We start from the raw sequence: 23,675 nt of genomic DNA, 5'->3' as shown, positions 1-23,675 counted from the left end.
AGCAGAGATTGTTGTAGTGGTCTCATATGAGCCCTGGCCCAGGGCACTACATCCATCGTGGCCGTCTTTATAGAGCCCAACAGCTGCACATAGTGCCAAGCCCGAATAGGAGAGGCTACTAGGAACTAGTCCACCTGAGCCTGAACCTTGACAATCCGATTGTCTGGCAGGAACACTCTGCCCACTTGGGTGTCGAATCGAACTCCCAGATACTCCAGGGACTGAGTCGGGCGCAGCTGGCTTTTCTCCCAGTTGATGATCCACCTCAGGGAGCTCAAAAGAGCAACCACCCGGTTCACAGCTTTTCCGCACTCTGCATAAGAGGGGGCTTGGATCAACCAGTCGTCCAGATAAGGATGGACTTGAACTCCTTCCTTCCTCAGGAAGGCCGCGATGACCACCATTACTTTGGAGAAGGTCCGCGGAGCAGTAGCCAACCCGAACGGGAGGGCTCTGAACTGGAAGTGTCGGCCCAGTACTGCAAAACGCAGAAAGCGTTGATGAGGAGGCCAGATGGGAATATGCAAGTACGCGTCCTTGCTGGCCAAGGATGCCAGGAACTCTCCTGCCTTCACTGCCGCTATAACAGAGCGGAGGGTCTCCATGCGAAAGTGCCGAACTTTCAAGGCTCAATGGACCCCTTGAGGTCGAGGATAGGCCGTACAGAACCTCCTTTCTTTGGAATCACAAAGAAAATGGAGTAACGTCCCTTGCCAAGCTGATTTTCTGGCACCGGAACGACCGCCCCCAGGCGGATCAGATTGTCCAAGGTCTGCTGCACTGCCACAGCTTTGACCGGAGACTTGCAGGGAGAGAGTACAAACCCGTCTTTTAAGGGTCGGCAGAACTCTAGCTTGTAGCCATCTCTGATGACTTCCAGCACCCAAGCGTCTGAAGTTATTGTGGTCCACTCGCCCATAAACGAGGACAGCCGTCCTCCAATCTGCACCGGGGCGTGGACCAAGGCCCCGTCATTGGGTACGAGACCCTGGGGGAAGACCGGAGGGAGCACCTCCGGGACGGCGGTCTCTGCGAAAGGAATGCTGCTTGGGGGAGAAGTTCCTCTTGAAGGAAGAGGGGGCAGAGGAGCCCGACCTGCCCGGGCGGTACCGACGGGCTTCCTGCAACCGTCCTCTGGAGGTATCAGGGCGAGTACTAGCCCGAGCCCTGACCTCTGGTAACTTCTTGCCCTTAGACGTGCCGAGATCGGTCACGATCTTGTCCAGCTCGACCCCAAAGAGCAGCTTGCCTTTAAAAGGCAATCTAGCCAGGCGGGATTTAGAGGCGTGGTCAGCAGACCAATGCTTCAGCCAAAGCCACCGCCGCGCAGAGATTGTCTGAGCCATGCCATTAGCTGAGGCTCTCAAGACATCATACAGCAAGTCTGCCAAATAGGCCAAGCCCGATTCCAGGGCCGGCCAATCAGCCCTCAAGGAAAGATCCGAGGGGGAAGCCCGCTGTACCATAGTCAGGCACGCCCTGGCCACATAGGAGCCGCAAACTGAGGCCTGCAAACTTAAAGCAGCCGCCTCAAAGGACGACCTTAAGGCCGCCTCCAATCTTCTATCTTGGGCGTCCTCTAGGGCCGTGCCACCTTCCACTGGTCACGCCGTTTTCTTAGTCACCGCAGTGATTAAAGAATCCACGGTAGGCCACAGAAAGGCCTCACGTTCACTTTCAGGCAAAGGATAGAGGCGGGACATAGCCCTAGCCACTTTAAGGCTCGCTTCCGGGACATCCCATTGAGCCGAAATTAAGGTGTGCATGGCATCATGCACATGGAAGGTTCTAGGCGGGCGTTTCGTCCCCAGCATAATGGCAGAGCCAACAGGGGCTGAGGGAGAGACGTCCTCCGGAGAGGAAATCTTCAAAATGCCCATGGCCTGCACAAACAGGTTGGGCAAATCCTCTGAGCTAAAGAGCCGCGCTGCAGAGGGGTCATCCGCTCCATCCGAGCGGGGATCCGTCTCCTCCAAGGAATCCGCAAAGGACCGTTGGGAGAACTCAGATACGCTGCCCTCATCTACATCGGAGGAGACCAAGTCCTCCAAGGCCTGGGAATCAACCCGAGGGCGTTTACCTCCGGGAACCTCAACCTCTTTACCAGACGAGGGAGCAGGGGCAGCGTTTTGCATAAGGAAGGCCTGATGCAGCAGCAAAACAAACTCGGGGGAGAAACCCCCTAGACTGTGCACTTCCGCAGCCTGGGCAACAGCCCTAGACGCACCCTCAACCGGCGCTCGCAAGAGCGGGGGAGAGACATGCTGCGCATCCAAAATGGTGTCCGGCGTGACACTCCGCGAAGGAGCCGCGCGGGAAGAGCGGCGCTTAACTTTAGCCGCTTTGGTGCCGTCGCCCAAATTAAGGGCGTTCATGGCATTAATGTCTCCAACCTCAAGGGCGGCCCAAGAAGAAGCCGTCCGAGCCGCGTGGCCGGCCAAGATGGCGGAGGCAAGGAGCAGGGGATGGGCGTCTATGGCGGGAAAAACCGCCACGCCGGACGAAGGACCGGGACATTCTTCGGTCATGAAACTGTCACCCAACAAGGGCGAATCAGGCTTTAAGACCCCCGCATCCCCTCTAGAAGCGCTCAAGCGATCCGGGGAGCGACTCTTTACGCCCTCGCCCTCCGACGCCATATGCCACGTGGAGATAAATCGGGGATCCCCTGCCCGCTATACAAAAGGTAAAAAATTACCTGCTTTCCGCTCCGAGCTGTAACGACCTGGTGTCCCAGTGAGTAGCTGCAATGAACGTTTAAATAAACGTCGAAATAAACGCCTTTAAGGACGTTCAAAATTTTTTTTTTTTTTTTTTAACAGAGCCAGCGGGAGGGGGGAGAAAAGGAGGGACCTGGCACCACCAGGTTTGCACTTGCTCAAAAGAGCCCTCAACCCCAGGCACTCAACAAAACCTAAAAATTAGGCTTGGAGGCCTAGCCAGAGCTGCTGCTGTGTGTGACCACCACCTGCTGAGATAGAGAACATACTGGGGAGTTTCCGGCAGCACATGACCACATATAGGGAGGCAAAAGTTTGCTCTCTATCTCCACCTGCTGGTAGATGGACACAACCCACCAGTCTATGGATTGATCAGCATGATGAAATGGAAGGAAAGGTTTACCTCTTTGCCGGTAATGCTAATATCTATAATATCTATAATAGCATGGACACAGCTGAGGAAAAAGAAAAAATGAGAAGTAATCTAAAGGTAGCTAGGTTTCACTATATAAAAAAAAAAATACAAGCTATATATTGGGGGTACAGAAATGTAAGAATAGTAAATACTGATGTCCAACAAGCTGGAAAAAGACCTAAGGCCCAAGCTTCTCAAACTGTGGATTGTGACCTCAAATGGGTTCACAAAACTCACATTTGACATCATCACCTGGCTATGCTCTGGGGGGAGGGAGTCGCACAATTTTATTTGGCTGCAACATGGGGTCACAGCCACAAAAATATTGATAAGTACTGCCTTAGGGTCACTATAATTTAATGACAAGACTTCAAGGCAAGGAAACAATGTGAAAAAGTATTAGCAAAGGGATGATAGGGTACAGGCAGAGAGAATTGAGCCTGCAAAAAGGTGGGAAAATGTGGGACACAAATGCAACAAATAAATAAATAACTGGTAGAAAAAAAATTTTATACTGCTGTAAAGATAGTTGGTGAGGCTTCACCTGGAAGATTATACCCATTTCTGGAGGTCACATCTCCATGAGAATAGAGGCACTCCATGGACAGGCTACCAAAATTGTGCAGGTTCACCAAAAAACACAGGATATGAGTATAAAGGGCCTAAATATGTAAGCCCTAGAGGAAAAGAGAGGCAAGGGTGATATGATAGAGATTGTGAAATACCTGAGAGGTATGTATTAATACACAAATAGAAAATCATTTTCACTTGAAAGACAGTTCTAGTACAAGGGGTCAAGATATGAGGATTTAAAGACATTGGACACAGAAGCATATCAGGTAATATTTTCTCATGGAAACACAGTATCATAATAGATGGCATATAAAGAGCAAAATGGCTCGCCTACTCTGACCAGTTGTGATCTGCCCACTTTAGATAGTGCGATGTGACAACCCTTAGTGATGCACCTTTCTGTGGGGTCCTTTTACTAAGGTGCGCTGAAAAATGACCTGCGCCGTTGTAGCCGCATGTATTAGATGCACGCAGGTACATTTTTCAGCGCGCCTGCAAAAAGGCCTCTTTTTTTGGGTCGAAATTGGACGTGTGGCAAAATGAAAATTGGTGTGCATCCATTTTGGGCCTGAGACCTTGCCGCCACCTACTGACAGCGGTAAGGCCTCACACGTTATCTGGGCAGAAATCGTCAGCGCACGTACAATGCCGATTACTGCCTGGTTAGCGCTACACGCTGGAAATTTTACAGGGCGCATAGTGGTCGCTCATAAAAATTGAAATTACCACCCGGGCGGTAGTTCCAAATTGGCACGCATTGGACGTGTGTAGGTGCCTAGGCGGCTTAGTAAAAGGGCCCTTGTATTCAGGTCTAACTACCAAGGGTGATATCACTCTGGCTGGGAATAAGCTCAGTTTTGGGAGGACAGCTGCTAAGAGGGCTTTGTCTATACCCTAATGGACAACTACCTAATTATAGGCCCACTCCCTGGGTCCAGCTGGTCCTTATTCCCCTTTACTGCTAGTCCTGCACCCCAAATAGACAGCCAGGCTCCAGAGTATTCTATAAGTGCTCTTTATTCAGTTTCTTAAAAAAATAAAAATAAATAAATTACAGGGTGCTTTACTTCTTTTATAACACAATTTGAACCAATAACTAATCCCCAAAAGAATTAAAATCTATGATATTCTTCCATCATTCACTAACGCAATTGTTTTTTAATTCCCCAAATGCGACAATTGGAGCCTTCCCTCACTACTTTTATTAGGACTTTTCACTTTCTCACTGAACATGAGATAACCACGTTCTAATATTAGGTAAACCCCATCTTGTTCTTCCTGTAACTTTTTTCAAGGTTTCTGTGCCCAAGGAATTCCCTTCCGCCAGCACAAAAAAAAGGTTTCTTTAACTGATGTCTTATCTTTCCACTGTTATTCATGCTCATCAATTTATCCTGTGCATTATCCTTTATTTCTCTCCTGATGATGTATGTCGGACTTAAACCCACAAACCCTAACTTAGGGGGCCAGTGCCTCATCCATTAGGTCACTGAGCTCTCTCAAAATGCCTTGTTTTGCCAGGGGAATGTTACTATTACCCTTCTCCTATGCAAACAGCACATCAGAAGATTAACCTCTTGATGATGGGTACTTGTAGCCCGCTACTCTCCCTAAATTTAAGTTCAGAGCAGGTTGACAGTATACTTAGAACAGCAAAAATCAGATAACCTACAGTAACACTATTCCTACGTCAGAATTTAATATCATAATAAAAATATACCAAATACCTAAATATCAATTTTAATAAAACTAGCCATAAAAAATGATTCACTGAGGAACATAAACAAAATATATCTCCAGATTTCATCCACATAAGATGTTCTACAAAATATACTCCATACCAGTGTATATAATAAACTGAAAATATACAAAATGGTACTGGAAATGGCGGATGAAATCTGGAGATATGTTTTCTTTGTTGTGTTCCTCAGTCAACAAATCATATTTTATGGCTAGTTTTATTAATAAAATTTGATATTTAGATATTATTTGGTATGATTTTGATTTTTTGACAGTAGATATTGTGAAATCATTGTTATTAGGATAGCCCATGATTTAATAATAAAAATTCACAGAATAAATAAAATTTAACTCTTGCCACTCTCCCACTTTCACTGTGAAGCTAAACTTCCTTCCAGGTGGGATCTGAACACACTATCCCAGGCTTCCTTCCCTCACTGGGCAGGCAGCTGTACACCTCTGCATTAGTAAAGGTAATGCTCCTATACTAACTTCCCCTCTCCCATGTAGACAGCACACCTCTTAGGAGACTGAACTCTTGTCAGTTCTACTCTCTCCCCATTGAAGTCAGCTTCATATTTCCTAGGCATTCCTTTTCTGTCCTGTGCAGCCCTAGCTCTCTCTCTTTCTCCTCTGCTTGGGGCCTTCCATTAATATATGCTGGCTGTTTTGAGAGTGAAAGGTGGCAGCTCCACCTTCCTTCTCCACAGCTGGGGAGAACTACTAATGATATTAGCCTTTTTATTCCATTTGGAAAGATTTTAAGCTTCACACTCCTTTGGAACTTGAAAGTGTTGCTGAGAAGACACTCTGGCTTCTTGCACAGAAAGGTTCTGTGCCTACAATTCCCAGAAGGTTGTTCTCCACCCGGCATGCCTAGCCCTCCTTTTTGGGTCTTGCTCCCTTCATGCTTTTCCTCCGGGGATCCTGCTAATGCTGGGAACAATTTCCTCAGGAATATGACTGAGGTATCTGAATAAAGTAAAGCTTTTGTTCTGGTATTTTTTATTTTTCCCAAACGGTTATTAATCTATGCCAGGTTTTCTTGCGTGCTCAACCTTCTTTCTTGTGTCCCCACGGACAGGCTTAGCCAGTCACACTAGGTGTTCGTATAAATTCCCATAAAGCAAAACAGCTTACCTCTAACAAAAGAGAGTAGGATACAAGAACATAAGAGTAGCCATAATGGGTCAGACCAGTGGTCCATCTAGCCAAGTATCAGTCCTCGCAAGTGCAAAATGTCGCCCGGCAGAGCCAGAAACAAAAGCAGTGTTTTTTTTCAAAGCTCCAGCCCACTCTGGAGTGCTCTATGAGCATGTGTAGGAGTTCCTGTGCTAATGACATTGTGTGAGACCACCTCATTTGCACTTATATTGATGAGGAAACATACACACCTTGGAAAAGTGGAAGCATTTTGTGGGGACTGCTGTCTTCTACAGGTGAGCTCCTCTGCTTTCTCCAAGACCAAGCAGACAGCAGTCCTCACAAAGGGGATGCCTATCTACAGGTGATCTTGACACAAAAAGGAAAAAAAATACCACACATATACACTAATGCCAACAAACATGTTGGTGTTTGCTATTTCTTCCATGATGGAACCACATTGTTGATCCTTTCTTGTGGAAGAAAGGTTTTTGCTCAAGTCATATATCTAGCAGACCTCTTACAAAATTCAATTCAGTTGGTAGGCCTAAGTAGGATTTGTGGTAATTTACAAGAAACGCCAAGCTTGTTAATTCTTCAGCACCCTCCTGAGATTGCCCTTAACCATCCAATCATCCATCCAAGGAAATGTGCATGGCAACTTACATAAGTGTACCACAATCATAGTTTTACATTTTGTTAACTACGTGTGGTTTTAGTGCTAAGCAGAAATAGCAATATTGGAAGTGGGTTTCACTTATTACAAATCTGAGCTAAACCTAGTCACAGGAAGTATTTCCATATACGAGTAAGCATTCTGTTCACACCTGACTTCTCTACTTTTCAGGATAATTATAAAATATGCATGATTGTAGGGCATCTCATGTGTACTTATTGCAGATATCCTGAAAATCAGAGAAGTTAGGTGTGACTAAGTCAAGTTTCGGAGCCACTCAATACAGGAGAAATGGGTAGCCTTGTTTTTATAAAAGGGGATTAAAGTGTCCAGGGAATCTTGAACTTTTCCCTCACAAAGAATATATTCAAAGCCCTTAGGTTTCAGGTGGTACTGGGTCCTGTTTTGGGATCAGGACAAACTTGGAATAAAATCCCTACCACATGCTGCTTTTCAAGAGAAAGGCAACATCCATGATGCTGAGATGAAGATCAGGAACCTCTCTATAAACAATCTGACAGGTTTTCTAAAAGACAAAAACTGTATTCAATCTGCTACTATATTGAAAACCCAAATATCAAAGATTTTAAAGACCAATTGGCCTAATACAACCTCAGTCTTGTCTCCTCCCTGACTCTGCCCACAAACATTCTCAGGAATGGATTCTGGGAGTACTGGTTTCTACAGAAAAATCTCATATCAGGTTCTGACTGGGAAACTGGTTATGGCTTTTGAAGCCTCTGCTGTCTGGGACAAGAATGAGGTCCAAGTCCCTCTGTTTCTGTTGAACAAGGAATAGGATTTGTTTTTAACAATATTTGATACAATCACAAAATAATGCTGCTGCTGCTGCTAAGATGTTTACAATTAAAAATCTAATCAGTAAGACAGAGAAGAAATAAATAGAGCACGTCATGAGATTAGGGACTATGAGGGATAATATTTGAGCTGAAAGCCTGTTGAAATAGCCAAGTTTTGATCAATTTGTTAAACGTAGAAAATAAAGATTCTGTTTAAAATGCTGGTGGTAGAGAGTTCCAAAGCTTTGGGTCAATATAACAAAGCGAACTCATGGGGTATCAAGTTGCAGATGTGAAGAAGATAGGTATGAATGGGCCTCTTGAGAACAACACAACATTCACATAGGAGCATATGAAATCAGGAGCTAAGGTAATCTGGTGCTGTCACTGAGAGGACTCTACAGACAAGGGGAAGAAGTTTAAACTGCATCAATACATTTTGTCATCTGTCAGGGAACTGCTAATTATGATTGCTTAGTACTATGAATTCTGCTGGGGCTATGACATGTTGCAAACTGTTTTCAAGTGGTTGCTTGATATTTGTAACTTGAGTGATCTCCCTGAAGAAGCCGTATGCGAAACATGGTCCATGTAGGAGACTGAGACCTGTCTGTGCAAAAAATTCTTGATGTCTGAGCAAATATATTCAAATATTTTTGTGTGCATATTTAATTTCTTTTTCCAATGTTTTGCATGTTGAATAGAACCTTTGTTCTTTCTTTTTTTTGTTTTGAATATATTTTTGTATTAGTATTTTCTATTTAGAAGTGGCTTAAAAATACCCATTTTTTGTGCAATGATTTTAAATACAGGGCTGTGACACTTTGGCACTCTTTAGTGCCCCTGTCATCTCAAATATGTATGAGCACAACTTTATAAAAAATTTTCTGTGATTGCTTCAATGCATATGAGTTAGTGGAGGTTTGTTTTTGCAGCTTTTTTCATCCTCTGCTTAATATATTCTTACCCCATGTTTTGTGGTCCATGCAAAAACTGGTAGCCAGCGCTCAGAAATAAGAGGGGAAACATGCTTATATCAATGAGCATTAAATATTAACTGCTTTAAGAACTGAACTAACTTTCCTCTTTGGAGAAGTGTCTCTTTAGCATCCTACACAAGTAGCTCCTGCATGCACAAGACAGAGGGTACATAGTATTTACAGACAAGGTCCAAAACATGGCACTGGTCATTTACCTGATCCATCACTTATTTGACCTTAAGAGATTATCTTCCTTGCAGGATATGTCAGCAAGCTAGTGGTGCACAAAACAAATCTCAGGTCTGAGATTTAAAACTATGAGAGTCTGCAGGCTCCAATTCCTTTAGCAAAAGCATAAGAACATAAGAATAGCCATACTGGGTCAGACCAATAGTCCATCTAGCAGAGCATCCTGTTTTCAACAGTGGCCAATCTAGGTCATAAGTACCTGGCAGAAACCCAAATCGTAGCAACATTCCATGCTATCAATCCCAGGGCAAGCAGTAGCTTTCCCATGACTGTCTCAATAGCAGACTATGGACTTTTCCTCCAGGAACTTGTTCAAACTTTTTTTTAAACCCAGATACGCTAACCACTGCTACTACATCCTCTGGCAAAGAGTTCCAGAGTCTAACTATTCATTGAGTGAAAAATATTGTCTCCTATTTGTTTTAAAAGTATTGCAATGTAACTTCCATTTGTGTCCCCTAGTCTTTGTACTTTTGAAAGTAGTAAAAAATCGATTCACTTCTACTCATTCTACACCACTTAGGCATTTGTAGACCTCAATCATATTTCCCCTCAGCCGTCTCTTTTCCAAGCTGAAGACCCTAACCTCTTTAGCTCATATGAGAGGAGTTCCACCCCCTTTATCATTTTGGTTGCTCTTCTTTGAAGCTTTCTAACTCCGCTTTATCTTTTTTGAGATACAGCGACCAGAACTGAACACAACACTCAAGGTCATGTTGCAACATAGAGCGATACAAAGGCATTATAGTATTTTCAGGTCTTATTTACACCATCCCTTTTCATTCCTAGCATCCTGTTTGCTTTTTTGCTTACCGCTGCACACTAAGATTTCAGCTTACTCTCTACGACGACACTTCCCAATGCCAAGGCTTCTACCCGTGTTCGCCTATTAAATGGATTGATGCTTCATCAAAGTCAATGCATCTTCAGCAACAGCTGCAGCTTCAGGGCCACTAATTAAAAAGGACCTGGACTGGACCTTAGATTCTTTACGACCATTTCTCCATGCTATGATTGTCCAAAGCCTAACCTTAGAGATCTTCCCAAACTTCTGCATACTTGCTACTATTTGCCCAAAGATCAAGGACTTGTCCAGTTCTTCTGCTGATCCAGGTGCCAATCTTCCATTTACATTCAAAATTGTGGAAGCTGTAGTACATGAACAGCTTCTTGACTATCTCCAAAACCTCGGTTCTTCACCCAAACCAAACAGCATTCTGGAAACACCATAGCACAGAAACTTCTCTGCTAGGTGTCACAACATTTCTCTACTACTCACTTGATCAACACAAGTCATTTCTTCTGTCACTAGATCTTTCAGCAGCTTTTGATCTGGTTGACCACTCTATTCTATTACATCACCTTCACTTCATAGGTATCACTGATACACTATTAGACTGGTTTACCTCGTTTCTCACTGATCACACATACACTGTGTCCTTTAAAGTTTCCACATCCAAGGCATTTAAACCTGGAATGGAAGTCCTCAAGGATCCCTTCTTTCACCAATGCTTTTCAATATTTTTTTTGTTCCTCTTCTAACTCTGGCACAAAATCTAGGACTCATAATGTATGTATACACTGACAATATTCAAATTCTCTTTCCCCTGGATTCTTGCTCCTCTCTAGAAGTAACCACTCTGAACCATATGCTAAAACAGGGATTACAGATTGGCTCCATGATAATCATCAAGTGTTAAACCCATCAAAATCTAAATTTGTTCTTTTCTCACAAGCAATAAACCCACAATTGCCCATACCCATTCTTCTCTCCTGCATTCCTGTCCCTTGGGCAGATACAGTTTGTATTCTCAGGTTTATCTTAGAATGAGCTTTCTTTCCGTCCTCAAGTTTCTCGGGTAGCATGTAGTTGCTTCTACAAACTCCAGTTAAATAGTTCCATACAATCCTTGTTATCCCCATCTGCACTTAATACCTAGTTCACTCCTTGGTCATAACGCAACTGGATTACTGTCATTCCCTTTATCAAGGAATAAAAGTCAAAGAAATGTGCAATCTCCAGATTATACAAAATACAGCTGACTAATAACTAAGATTAGGACAGCTGATCATATCATGTCTCACCTCAAAGATGCACACTGGCTACCTATTACGTATCGCATTACCTTTTAAATTCTGCTACTAGTATTCAAAATCTTATTCACTAATGAACTGTTGTATCTCTCTCGACTTCTAATCCCATATTGTCCAAACTGAACATTATGTTCCTCTCAACAAAACCAAATTAGTCATTCCCAGTTATCACATTCTAATTGATAAACACATCAGAGATTTCATATTTTCTGTTCAAGGATCCTGTCTTTGGAACACCCTTCCTCCTTCACTCAGGCTTCTATTCACTTTACCTAAATTTAAAGCTGAGCTCAAAAACCACTTATATGAGGGAGGTTTATAAGTAATCCTTTTATGCACATCTGAAGTACTTGGCAATTTTACAGTAGAGAGTCCCTATTGTTTTATCCTACTCCTTTACTATCTTGATTGTAGTTCTTCCCCTGCTCCTACTGTATAATGTCCTCATCTGTTGTCCTTTTTAACTATTAGTTGTGTTTTCTTTTTAGACTGTAAACCGCCCTGAGGGCGGGGTAGTAAATATTGAATAAACTTGGAAACTTGATTTCAAAGACCCTTTGGTGTCACTGGGATATCAGGGGAAATTCTTTAACGAGAGCACTAGCATTAAGCACCAATTATGCATGTAAATAATTAGAATACTGGCACATAAGTCCACTGGTGCTTAGGCAGAATTTTGGCATTAAATATTTACATATCTTACATAACATGTACTTTGCAGCTAAGCATACATAAAGCATGCATATAGCTTACAGAGCTGGTGTAATTGCTCACAGAATGCCAGAGGTATATGCATAACTTTTAGAGTTTCTCAACCCATTCCTCGGGACACAACCAGTCAGCCAGATTTTCAGAATAACCACAGTGAATATGCAGGCGAGAGACTTGAATGGTTGGGTGTGTCCTGAGGACTGGTTTAAGAATCACTACTATAAAGGTATACACATATCTCTGGTATTTAGATGCAAGCACTTACACAATCTTTATGATTTGTGTAAGTGCATACATGCATATATAACTGGTTACACTGAGCCATCCAATTATAGACCAGTTTCTAAAATTACTGAAAAGGTAGTTTTTGATAGCTCTCTCAAAGAATTGATCAACTTTACTTTCTTCATACTAGACAAACGAGCTTCAGAACTCACCACCAGGGCCGTGCCTAGGGTCTCTGGTGCCCCCCTGCAGACTATCAGTTGGTGCTTACCGTGTTGGCACAGCCCTGCTCACCACAGTACTGAAACTACTGCCATGGCACTCATTAGTGATCTTCATTCTATTTTAGATAGGGGTTACATTGCTCTTCTAATATCTTTAGATCCTTCTGCAGCCTTTGATCTTGTTGATCACACTCTTCTTCTTACACATCTTCAAGATATTGAGATAAAAGAGATTCCCTTCACATGGTTTACATCATTTCTCACTGATCGCTCTTATACAGTCTACACTTCTACCTCCGTTTCACCCGTGATCCCCTTACACTATGGCAGTGGTTCCCAAACCTGGTCCTGGAGGCACCCCAGCCAGCCAGGTTTTCAAGATATCCACAATGAATATTAATGAGAGAAATTTGAATGCAGTGAAGGCAGTGCATGCAAATCTCTCTCATGAATAATCGTTGTGGATATCCTGAAAACCTGACTGGCTGGGGTGCCTCCAGGACCAGGTTTGGGAACCACTGCACTATGGAGTTCCACAAGGTTCCATTTTATTGCTACTGTTGTTCAATATCTTTATCAGCCCATTAGCAACCTTACTACAGGACTTTAATCTCCATTTCTATATTTATGCTGACGACATTCTCATAATCTTTCCCACATTAAATTCAGCTCCAGACTTAACCCTGCTTCGAACAGCACTTTTTTCAGTTTCTGATTGGCTTTTATCTCATAAACTTGTCCTCAATCCTGCAAAGACCACTACTTGGTGGATTACTGGCAATCACGTAAAGCCTTCTTTGATACTTTTCCTATTTGACTCATCCATTCCAACAGTTGATTCTTTTAAGTACATTGGTATCATTATTCCCATCCCCACCAGTACTGGCCTTCCGACAGCCACCCAACTTAAAACACAAGCTAATCAGAAGTAAACTTCCATCACAGAATGAAAAGGAACAGAAGGGCACACTTCCCTGTAATTTATCCAGTTGCAAACTATGCCAAAATATGTCACAGGACCCCAAAGTCATCCACAAAGGAAAGATATTCAACATAAAGGGATCTTTCACTTGCTCATCTTCCAATGTGCTATATATCATTCAGTGTAAAAAATGTAACGAAGGATGCTATATTGGAGAAACAGGCCAGATGCTTAAGACAAGATTCAATTTACATAGACATCACATGAACAATACAGCCAGTAGGGCCCCCACCCCGGTGGGACAGCACTTCACAGAACCAGGACACTGTACCAGTGATTTCAGTGAGAATACTGAAAGGTAACTTTAAAACCATACAAGAACGCAAGACCTTTGAAGTCAGAATGATTGAATATTTTAACACCCAACAGAAAGGACTTAACAAGGATCTGGGGTTCCTAGCCCATTATAAACCATAAAGCTGTATGTCTCTGTTGATCACCCCACCCCTCATCTATCCACACCCATCCTGTTAGAATATCAATGATATGCTTTGATGTCCCCATGCATACCTCCTACCCACCCCCATCCTCCCACCCTGTCAGACTGTCATAGTAATGCTTGAATGTTTTCACTTATATACACTGTCAACTAGCACATTTGCTTATTTCCGATCTGACGAAGAAAGGCAACCTTCGAAAGCTAATCAAGAAATGTATTAAGTTATGTCCAATAAAAAAGGTATCATCTTATTTTCTTTTCCATGTTTTATTTTGTTTGATTGCTATTGATAATCTTTCGACAAACAAATCTCTCAGATAAGGACTGAGGTTTTTTTGGTTATGTTGTCTCCGCTCCATTTCCTAGTATACTGACTCAGTATCTCTTCAAACTTTGGTTCATGTATTCATCATATCACGACAAATTACAGCAATATGATTTACAATGGCCTTCCTCACTTGCAATTATGCCGCTTACAAACCTTGCATAAAACTGCTGCTCGGCTACTCTGTAAAGTAAAGAAATTCGATAATATCACCCCTTTTTTGAAACAACTTCACTGGCATCCTGTGAAATATCTAACACAATTTAACATCCTTCTCCTTATCCATAAAGTTTTAAATACAGGGAAACGACCTTATTTATTTTCCATGATTATCCCCTATACCCCAGCTCAAGCACTCCTATTTTTGGATTCCAATCATCTAGTCATTCCTTCCCCTAGGATCGCACGCCATGAGTCTACTAGGAAAGCAGCCTATTATTTTCTGGCACCATACTTATGGAATAACTTACCTTCAGAACTTACAGCTGAGCTTTCACTCCCATGGTTTAAAGCCCAGTTAAAGACCTATTTTTCCCAACTGGCTTTTAATAGTTTTCCAGATTGAGACATTTATTTACCACCTTTATGAAGAGATTCACCCAAGGCAGTGGACAGCATAGTATAAGCACAGCAATTCTTGCCTATTATTTTAACTATACGGTTCGAATTGTATGACTGGATTTCCTGTCTATAACTGTAGTTCTTTTCTTTTGGTGTAATTTTATTATTATTACTGTGATTTTATTTTTATTACTGTGATTGTAAACCGCTTTAACCTCTCTGAAGAAAAGGCAGTACATCAAGTGCCATTAAACATTAGTATTCTATAAAGGAAAATGGGCCCCTACTTTCCTTTGAAGAACAGACTCCCATCATGTGCCTTCTAGCTGCCTATATATGGGTACACTGTTACAGAATTGTCCTCATCATATCTAGACCTCAGATATGGCAGAGACATCACAGGAGGCAATGCTCAACATATTATGGCTGCATTCTGTGTTTTCTGGAGTATCAGGTGAAAAATAGCCATATCAAAATGAAATTACTAGATGTTAAAAATGAAGGCCATTAATGATGGAAGCACCAGTATCTGTGCAGCCTGTGGCCACCAACAAACCTAATGAAAAGTCTAACATGAAAGGGAAGCCACACAGAAGTGACAAATCATGAAATAGACAATTTTTAAAAGATAAAAACAATTAGATTACGTGGAAGAAAAGTAATTGAAGTAGCCTCACACGACGATATGTGTAGAGAATTCCAGAAAATTCTACTGCTTTGTGAACAATGCTATGGGCTCATGTGCCGTGATGCCACTCCCTTGTAAAGAACTGTCACCTTGTTTGCCCTCGAAGGTGGTGGAACTCCTCCCAGAACTAATGATAAGAGGCTAAAAGAGTTGCAAACCAAGAAGGCACGGGTTTAAGTACAGAGGATCCTTAGTTGCAAAAGTGAATGGAACTGTGGAAGCACAAACTAGTAACGCCACAAGATATGGACATGGTCAGGATGATACCAGTGGGTGACAACATGAAGTAAGGATGAAAAAGGCAGTAGTCAGGTTGGTCTGGCAGGCTGCGTAGAACTAGTATCTACCAACTAGACTGTGTAGAGAGTCAAAAAACTATAAAATAAAATGCACAGAAATGTACAATATGTGACGATTATTCTTCAGCAAACTTTGCGAAAATTACATGTTTGGACAACAGCCACAATGGTATTTATTGCTATTTAAATTACAAAGCTTTTTAACTGGCCATGGAAACGGAGAGATTCTCAGTATGATGTAAACAGGGGAACTTGTATGTCCCCGTCTAAACTGATAGGGTTAGAGAAGAAAAATTATAAAAACTATCTTGGATAAGTAATAATTTACAAGCAGTCATTCTTTATACGTGGCAGCTGAACTATATCCTTAGCAGTATAGGCAGGATGGGGCAGACTGGATAGCTGTGTTGGCCTTTATCATCTACTATGTCATTATGTGTAACATTTTCTGACCTGTCACGCAAAACTTCTCTACCTCCCACCCTCCAGACCGACTGTATTAGGGCAGTTAGTAAATTCAAATTTAAAATAGCTTGTACTGAACCGGTATGTTTTATAATCTTTGTATGCATGTAACACCTGTTTTATGCCATCCTATAAAAGCACTGTGAAACTTGGGTGACCCTATTCTATTTACAACTACTCATATACAAAACTCTACGGTAGATAGGACTGTCTGGAGTAAACAGCTCTTGTGTTTTTAAGGGGAAAGTCTCATATACAGTCACTATGTACTTATTGCCTCACTCACCAACAGGTGAGACCCCTTCTGTGACAATTTTTAATCAAACGACAAAACCCCCCTTCCTTCCTTTGTGTGCTGTCAACCTATGTTGAAAACTACTTTTTATATTTTAGACTTTTTTTTTCATTTTTTTAAGGTTTTTTGCTGTTATTCTCAGCGTAACACGTTCAATCTTTCTTGCACACATATCCACTAATATAACAGTGCTAATTACGGCAGACTTGTGGTGGTCACTTATCGGAACCCTCCGGTGTGTTTTCAAATCTCAACGTCCCGACAGGTGCCTGTTTCGCTATCCAGCTTTGTCAAGGGGTATACCATAACATCGGTTCTCAACTGCACCAGCTCAAGGAAGAAGGTGGTGCAGTTGAGACCCGGTGTTACGGTATACCCCTTGACAAAGCTGGATAGCGAAACAGGCACCTGTCGGGGCGTTGAGATTTGAAAACACACCGGAGGGTTCAGATAAGTGACCACCACAAGCCTGCCATAATTAGCACTGTTATGTTAGTGGATATGTGTGCAAGAAAGACTGAACGTGTTACGCTGTGAATAGCAGCAAAAAACCTTAAAAAATGAAAAAACAAAGTCTAAAATATAAAAAAGTAGTTTTCAACATAGGTTGACAGCACACAAAGAAAGGAAGGGGGGAGGGGGGTTGTCGATGATTAAAAATTGTCACAGAAGGGGTCTCACTGTTGATGAGTGAGACGATATAAGAGTACCCAGTGACTGTATACGAGACTTTCCCCTTAAAAACACAAGAGCTGTTTACTCCAGACAGTCTTATCCCATAAAAGCACTACATAATCAGCATTGTCAGTGGTTAATGGATACATGGAAAACAGGAATGAAGAACTGTAGCCAACTACATTAGACCAGTGCCATTTAGATATATTTACACAATTTAGAATTATGTAACTACATGACAGACACAGACAGCCTAAAATGTACTTGTACAAAGTCTGACGCAAAGAGATTTATTTAGAGCAGGGAGGAAATAACTGCATTATTTTTAAAAAGCAGATGATTTAAAAACCTAGAGTAAGTAGCATCAAAAACATGCCCTTTCATTTTACATGGCTGTAATAATACACTTTATCCCTAAATCATGAACAACTGAATGACTAACTTTGTGAACTAGATCTTTTTACCTGATGCTGTCGAAGCTACTCTTCCATCAGTTACTTGTTTGGAAGAATAAGTTATTTGTATATCTTCCTTCTCTGTACTGGGACACTCATTATGGAAAGTGGTTTCTGGGGCTAAGGGTGCTGTCATTTCCACACTACGACTTAGGTCGAGAGGGAGGGAAGGTTCAAGCTTCTCTGGAGACACAGAGGCAACATCAGGTACTAAACAAACAAAAGAATGTGGTACAATATTAACAGATGATGGGCCAAATAAATATCCACATGGATAACAGTGTTACAAAGCAGACAAATGGTGGTTAATTAAAGCAGCATTGCTAGCTAGAGTTGCAAAAAGTATCAACACAAAGGCAGAGCAAGAGAGGATGGTTAGCTCAGATGAATTATCTTTTGGTTTTACATCAGGGCAGGGGGTCTTATTTTAGTAATTTCCCCTATTTGCACATTGTGAAATAAATGTTCACTGCATTATTTCCAAACTCCCCTTTTTTAAAAAGTGTTCATGCCTGTCTCTTCCTTCAGTATATCACTTGGTATGTCTGCATGACCTCCATATAATGATCATCGCAGCAGCGTGCCAATTTACATCCATAAAAGTATGAATGGCTAAGAGGGAGCCGTTTTCAAAAATAGTAAGCTCTGCTTAGAAATGAAAGAGTCAAAATGAGAAATAGGGATCTTATTATTTTAACTGCCAACATTTCTTTCTGCTAGCACTGCTGCTTTAAACATATTCTAAATTTTCAAGATTCATCAAATGTTACTTTTAATAACCAAGTTAAACAGGAATGTCCCTAGAAAGAGAAAGCACGCCATTGACCAACCAAAATAAAAGTCAGCAGACTATAATTCTTGACTGCTCTATCTATAGTGCGGATTCCAGTTTAAAAATAAACTCTCCCAGCAGTAACTGTGAAGCAGATCAATTAACTATCATTAACTGGAAACTTCCAAATAAAATTAGTCAACAGGGAACACACCATCCTAATAAGAGATACTATGTATTTAACACAGAAAATATTGAACCATTTACATTATAAAGCTTCTGACATGCTATACTCTCCTACATTCAGAAACGTGCAGGATGAATTGAAGGTAGCAAGCGGTAGTTGCAAAACTTCCATGGTAATGTCAGGGGGAGTTCCTGGCATGTGAGGGGAAGAAGTCCTGCATTAACACTGAATGCACGTGACCACAGAGTAACAACAGCATAGCCAATAGCACAGAAATAAATTAACCACATCTTTAAAACTGTAGTTAACTCTTGCTGTATTATTTCCTCTACAAGCAGTTTACATGGGGTTGACCTTCGTGTGTGCATGAATTCCCATAATTGGCGTTTAACATTTAAGTATTCACTTTTGCCAGCGTGTTATCTGTTTTTCTAAAACATGTCAAAACCCACAATATATACTGAACGCGGATTAGGCCCCTGTGCCCTGTGTGCCTTAACACCTGTTTTTTTGCATGTTATTCCTAATCACTGGCTAGCACAAGCAGATGATGGAATAAAAATGAATAGTTCTTAGCTCTCATTTTCTAGGTTCAGCATTTGATGTATTCAAAAAATATAAACAGCTAACTGGTAGCACAATACACACTAATTAGGTCTACGTAATACAGTCTTCTGCTTTACCATGCTGCATTCTGTTTATATGGAACTATGGTGAAAGGAACATCTTTAAGAGATATGATTGGCTGAAATGTTTTAAATAATGTACATATTCACAGATATGTATGGAAACCAAAGAAACCTGAAACATTCTAAACCACGCACCCATCTTAAATCACTAACTACCTTCTCAGTTTGCCCAGTATTAAATGAGCATATTACCCTCTGGTACTGAAAGATCTTGCAGAGTTTGAGAGTTGTTGGATAATTCTTTTCCATCAGAAACTGAAGAGGGAGAAGGAAGTTTTTCTAAGGAATCTTCAGGATATGAGGAAATGGCTAGACGTTGAGATCGTCTTCTTCGCTGGCTGCGCCCTGCGGACCTAGAAAGATTCATTGGCTGTGGTGAACCTAAAAGAAAAGATCTTGCAATGTTTATGAAACAAGGACATGCCATGGTCTTGCTGCAATGATTTCTTAGACAAGAGAAATGCTCAATGTAAAAAAAGTAGATCAGATATATAAGGAAAGTTGCAAAACTGTGACAATGTCCTTTATTTTTTTTTTATTAATACATTTAAGCAAAGTACTAGAAGAATGTTGATTATTCTAAAGCATATTCATGAATGATAGCACACTAATACGGCAAGAAGCAAAAGGATTTCCAGCACATCAAATGAAAATTCTGGCCACAATTGGCAAAAACTATAGCTGAAGAAACTGAGCAAAGTACGAGTTATACATTTTCAGAAAAGAAATCAAAAGCTGAATTTCATTCTAGAGCTATTTTCATCCCCTCCATGTATTAGGTCCTGCTAAATAGACTTTAATTTCATAACCAGCACCATATTTCTAGCAATAGCTTTCCTCAATTCAAGGCTTCAAAATAAGATTAATTTTTGTAATTTAGTAATTATAAATTATAATTAATCAAAAACAAATATATAAATCCTACTTACACATTTACTTAACCCCAAAAACAAACAAATGTTTTCAGTATAGGAAGTACACTTTTGGAATTACAGCAGTTTGCTTATCCAGTCTTTGAGGTAACCACACCCTCAATTTTTTTACATGATGATAATTCATGTAGTACATTTAATTAAATTTTGCCTTACGACTAGGGGCCCTGTTTTCTAAGGTGTGCTAGTGTTTTTAGCGCACGTCGTGCACATGCTCACAATATTCCAATGGGCACCTATACTGTTAGCGCATGCTAAAAACGCTAGCGTACCTTAGTAAACAGGGCCCTAGGTTTGTTTGACCTTGTCTGCTGACCTCAAGGACTGAACATAATCACTAAAAACATACTGTTTATATTTCCTTTAAACAAATAACCTTCAGTTTTTAAGCTAAAAGACTTGAAAGCCAAGTAATATGCTTAAAACAGTAGCACCAATGCAGCGAGAACAGGTCATACCTATATCTATATCATAATGCATATGATATAGATACGTGTGTATGCTGTAGTACATGGAGGGGAGTCCCAAGCAACCTGAAACTGTTTTAACATGGGATATTTAAATAGGTATATATTCCTAGAAAATAAACAGAGACCTTAAATTCACATGTTATTTACATTATCTCTAAGAAAAAGTAAACTCAAAGAAATTTTCTTTTTAACCAGTCATGCATCAAATTTTTTTTTTTTTTTTACACAGAAGAAATTTGTTGCAATATTTAAAATCTGAGCACAATATAAACACACCTCATGTTTGTAACTATGTACACTGCATGAAAAATGATGTAAACCTGAGTAACAACCGTATTTAAATCTGAGGGACAACTTTTCATAAGGGATTTGTAAGTGCAAGATGCAGCAGCAGAGTGCTGTATGTGATATGCCACTTCTGGAAATAAAGGAAAATTATTTTTTTAAATTATATATAATAAAACAAAGTGGAAACACTTATGAGATGTCAGGAACATTGCTTATGGTGAAAACAAATTAAGCACCACCAGTCTGTTCAAAATTTCCATTCCCTCTCACAGAAAAAGCACATAGTTGATATATTTTACAAATTGTACCCTGCAATCATCTCTGTGTGAGTATCTGCTAAAGAAAGTGAATTAAATTTCTTCCCAATTCTTTCTTTGCTCCCACCAAATACTGTAGCATAGTATAGGTACAGAATTTAAGGCTAGAGCAGGGGTGGCCTCAAAGTGATGGAGAGGTTGTGGGGCCATATGCAGACACTCACTGTGAGTTCCCATTTGCTTAAGTCAGTAGAGGATGAAAAGTAGGGTCATGTGCTAAAATGGTAAAGCAAAAGATGACCAAAAATCTGTAAGTCAGCTACCCAAGGCTTTCCTATCCTACAACTTCAGTGAGAAAAGGTATTCCTGGGGGTAAACATACAAACCTCGGGTGATTTAGGGTCCCTATGGAGAGAGGGAAGCAGATAGCTCTGAGATTGTTATAAGGGGTGGAGTTCTTCAAGAATTTATGTCTCATGTTAGGGCTGTAGGTGAGGGATGGCCTTTTTGATAATGTTTTATAACCCACATCAGGGTTAAGGCAGAAGGCAGTGGAATTTGCAGATACTGTTGGCCTACCAAGAATTGGAGACCGCTGTGAGCCTCCTAAGTAGGCCATTAGAGCCCTTTAAATTGTACTGCTGCAAAAATGGACCTTCTTTTTTTAAATATTTAGTGTATTGCCACAGCTGAGAAAGTGTGAAGGTCCTGGTCATGGCAACCCAAAGCAGTTTCTTGCAAAATTTAGCTTTGGGATGCATATGAGCCAGAGGCTTATCTGCATCCCACAGCTAAGTTCCCCAAAAATGGTAGCCAATTACAAATATTTCCATGAGGGCTTAAAGCCTTGACTGAAAGTCAGGTTGTTTGGAGACTGTGCCACCAAATTGATTTTTGGAACAGCTTTAGTTTGAACCTTAAATCTAGCCCTGTATCTTACTAAGAGAAAAAAAAACCCATCAATTGCTAGGGTAGAAGAGGGCAACTTATGAGTGCATTAATTAGTGCAAAGAAAAGTAAAGTTCTTCAGCAGTCATAACTTAAATATGAGAAAACATTTCAAACAATTTGTTTAATGAATCAGGCCCTGAAAGTGTTCATGGTGGTCTGCTGCAATATAATTCACATTCAGACTGCAGTGTAAGTTCTTTTGTCATTTAAAACAATGACAACTCTAGTAAAGCAGAAAGAGCAAAGACTCTTTTCCCTTTGATTTCTTACTAAGAGATCCCAGTTGCATACTCAATGCTCAGTTAAGCACCACATATCCTTGCCATGCCTACTTATCTGCTTGCAAAAATTAAAAAGCAAAAAATAAGAGCGAGAGGAAGGGAAAAGAAGGGAAAAAGCATGTCTCTTATAAAATGCCGTTTTAAATTACAAACTGAAAGATTTATGATTATTTCTTTCAAGATTATAGATGACTAATTTTTGAAAAGTCTGTGCTCACTAGATTCATTCATCAGAGGAGAGGGAAGCTGAGGGACAAGCGATAGATCCTCGCCATCCATAAACTCTACGGGAACAGGGGATTTAGGGGACATTTTACACCCTGAAGAATCTCCAGATTCATGTTTGATTTTCTTGCTGCGAGGCCTTCCTGAAGACAGAGATGGAGATAATACTGTTGTTTTCTGAGTGTTGGCAAAACTGCTAAAATCAGCTTCACTTGGTTTCTGAATTTGAGGTTTAGGCGAAATCTCCTGAATAAAAAAATTGGTGCATTCATTAGTTTTTTTGTTACATTTTCACATTCTAGAAGTTCTAATATTACAATAATCGTAAGCAATATTTAATCTCTTGCCTGCCCCAGCTTCAAAGACATGAACAAAGGAAAAATTGGTTTAATGTTATTTTGGGCTCTGAGTTTCCATACATCATTCTGGACCATCAGGTTAATACTCATTTCTAAGAGAAAACAGACAGCTTGAAAACAGATTACCTGTTTCTCACTTTTTAAAAATGAGTTGTATATGAGCTACATGATTCAGCTATACCAACAACAAAATATAGCATTAAACAAAAATATGTGGTGAGTCTCACAGAACCAGAGGTAAGGAAAATCATTTTGTATTGTTCATGATCATTGGAACTGACAATCCCAAGGGATGATTTTCTCTTAAAATTTGCAGGTTGCAAATTATTTCTTCCAAAGAAACCAAAGGTAACTTAAGCATTCATTTAGTAATGTTTAGAAAATGGATATGACAGTCGTGTATCCTTTTCATATGGGTTGAAAGAAAGCATATTCCCCAGCCTAAGCCAGATACATATATTGTTGCCACAGTAAATTTTCCTTCTGCTAAGCAATCTTCCATAATATATATTTCCATCCACAAACCATAC

General features: G+C 40.8%; 1 protein-coding gene across 3 annotated transcripts in view; it reads right to left on the bottom strand.

The window, feature by feature from the left end:
* The window catches only part of PHF20L1 (PHD finger protein 20 like 1), a 312,587-nt gene that overhangs the window by 108,897 nt on the left and 180,015 nt on the right, over window positions 1-23,675 (bottom strand). For all 3 annotated transcript variants that reach the window (XM_030219345.1, XM_030219361.1, XM_030219352.1), the window contains exons 9-11: window positions 22,780-23,032; window positions 19,575-19,763; window positions 17,744-17,944 (exon numbers count right to left, since the gene is read on the bottom strand). In XM_030219345.1, the coding sequence (XP_030075205.1) occupies window positions 17,744-17,944; window positions 19,575-19,763; window positions 22,780-23,032 (643 nt within the window). The remainder of the gene's footprint in view (window positions 1-17,743; window positions 17,945-19,574; window positions 19,764-22,779; window positions 23,033-23,675) is intronic.

The sequence above is a fragment of the Microcaecilia unicolor genome, chromosome 1 (genome assembly GCF_901765095.1).
Source record: "Microcaecilia unicolor chromosome 1, aMicUni1.1, whole genome shotgun sequence".
NCBI lineage: Eukaryota > Metazoa > Chordata > Amphibia > Gymnophiona > Siphonopidae > Microcaecilia > Microcaecilia unicolor.
This window is presented reverse-complemented; position numbering and strand designations above follow the sequence as displayed.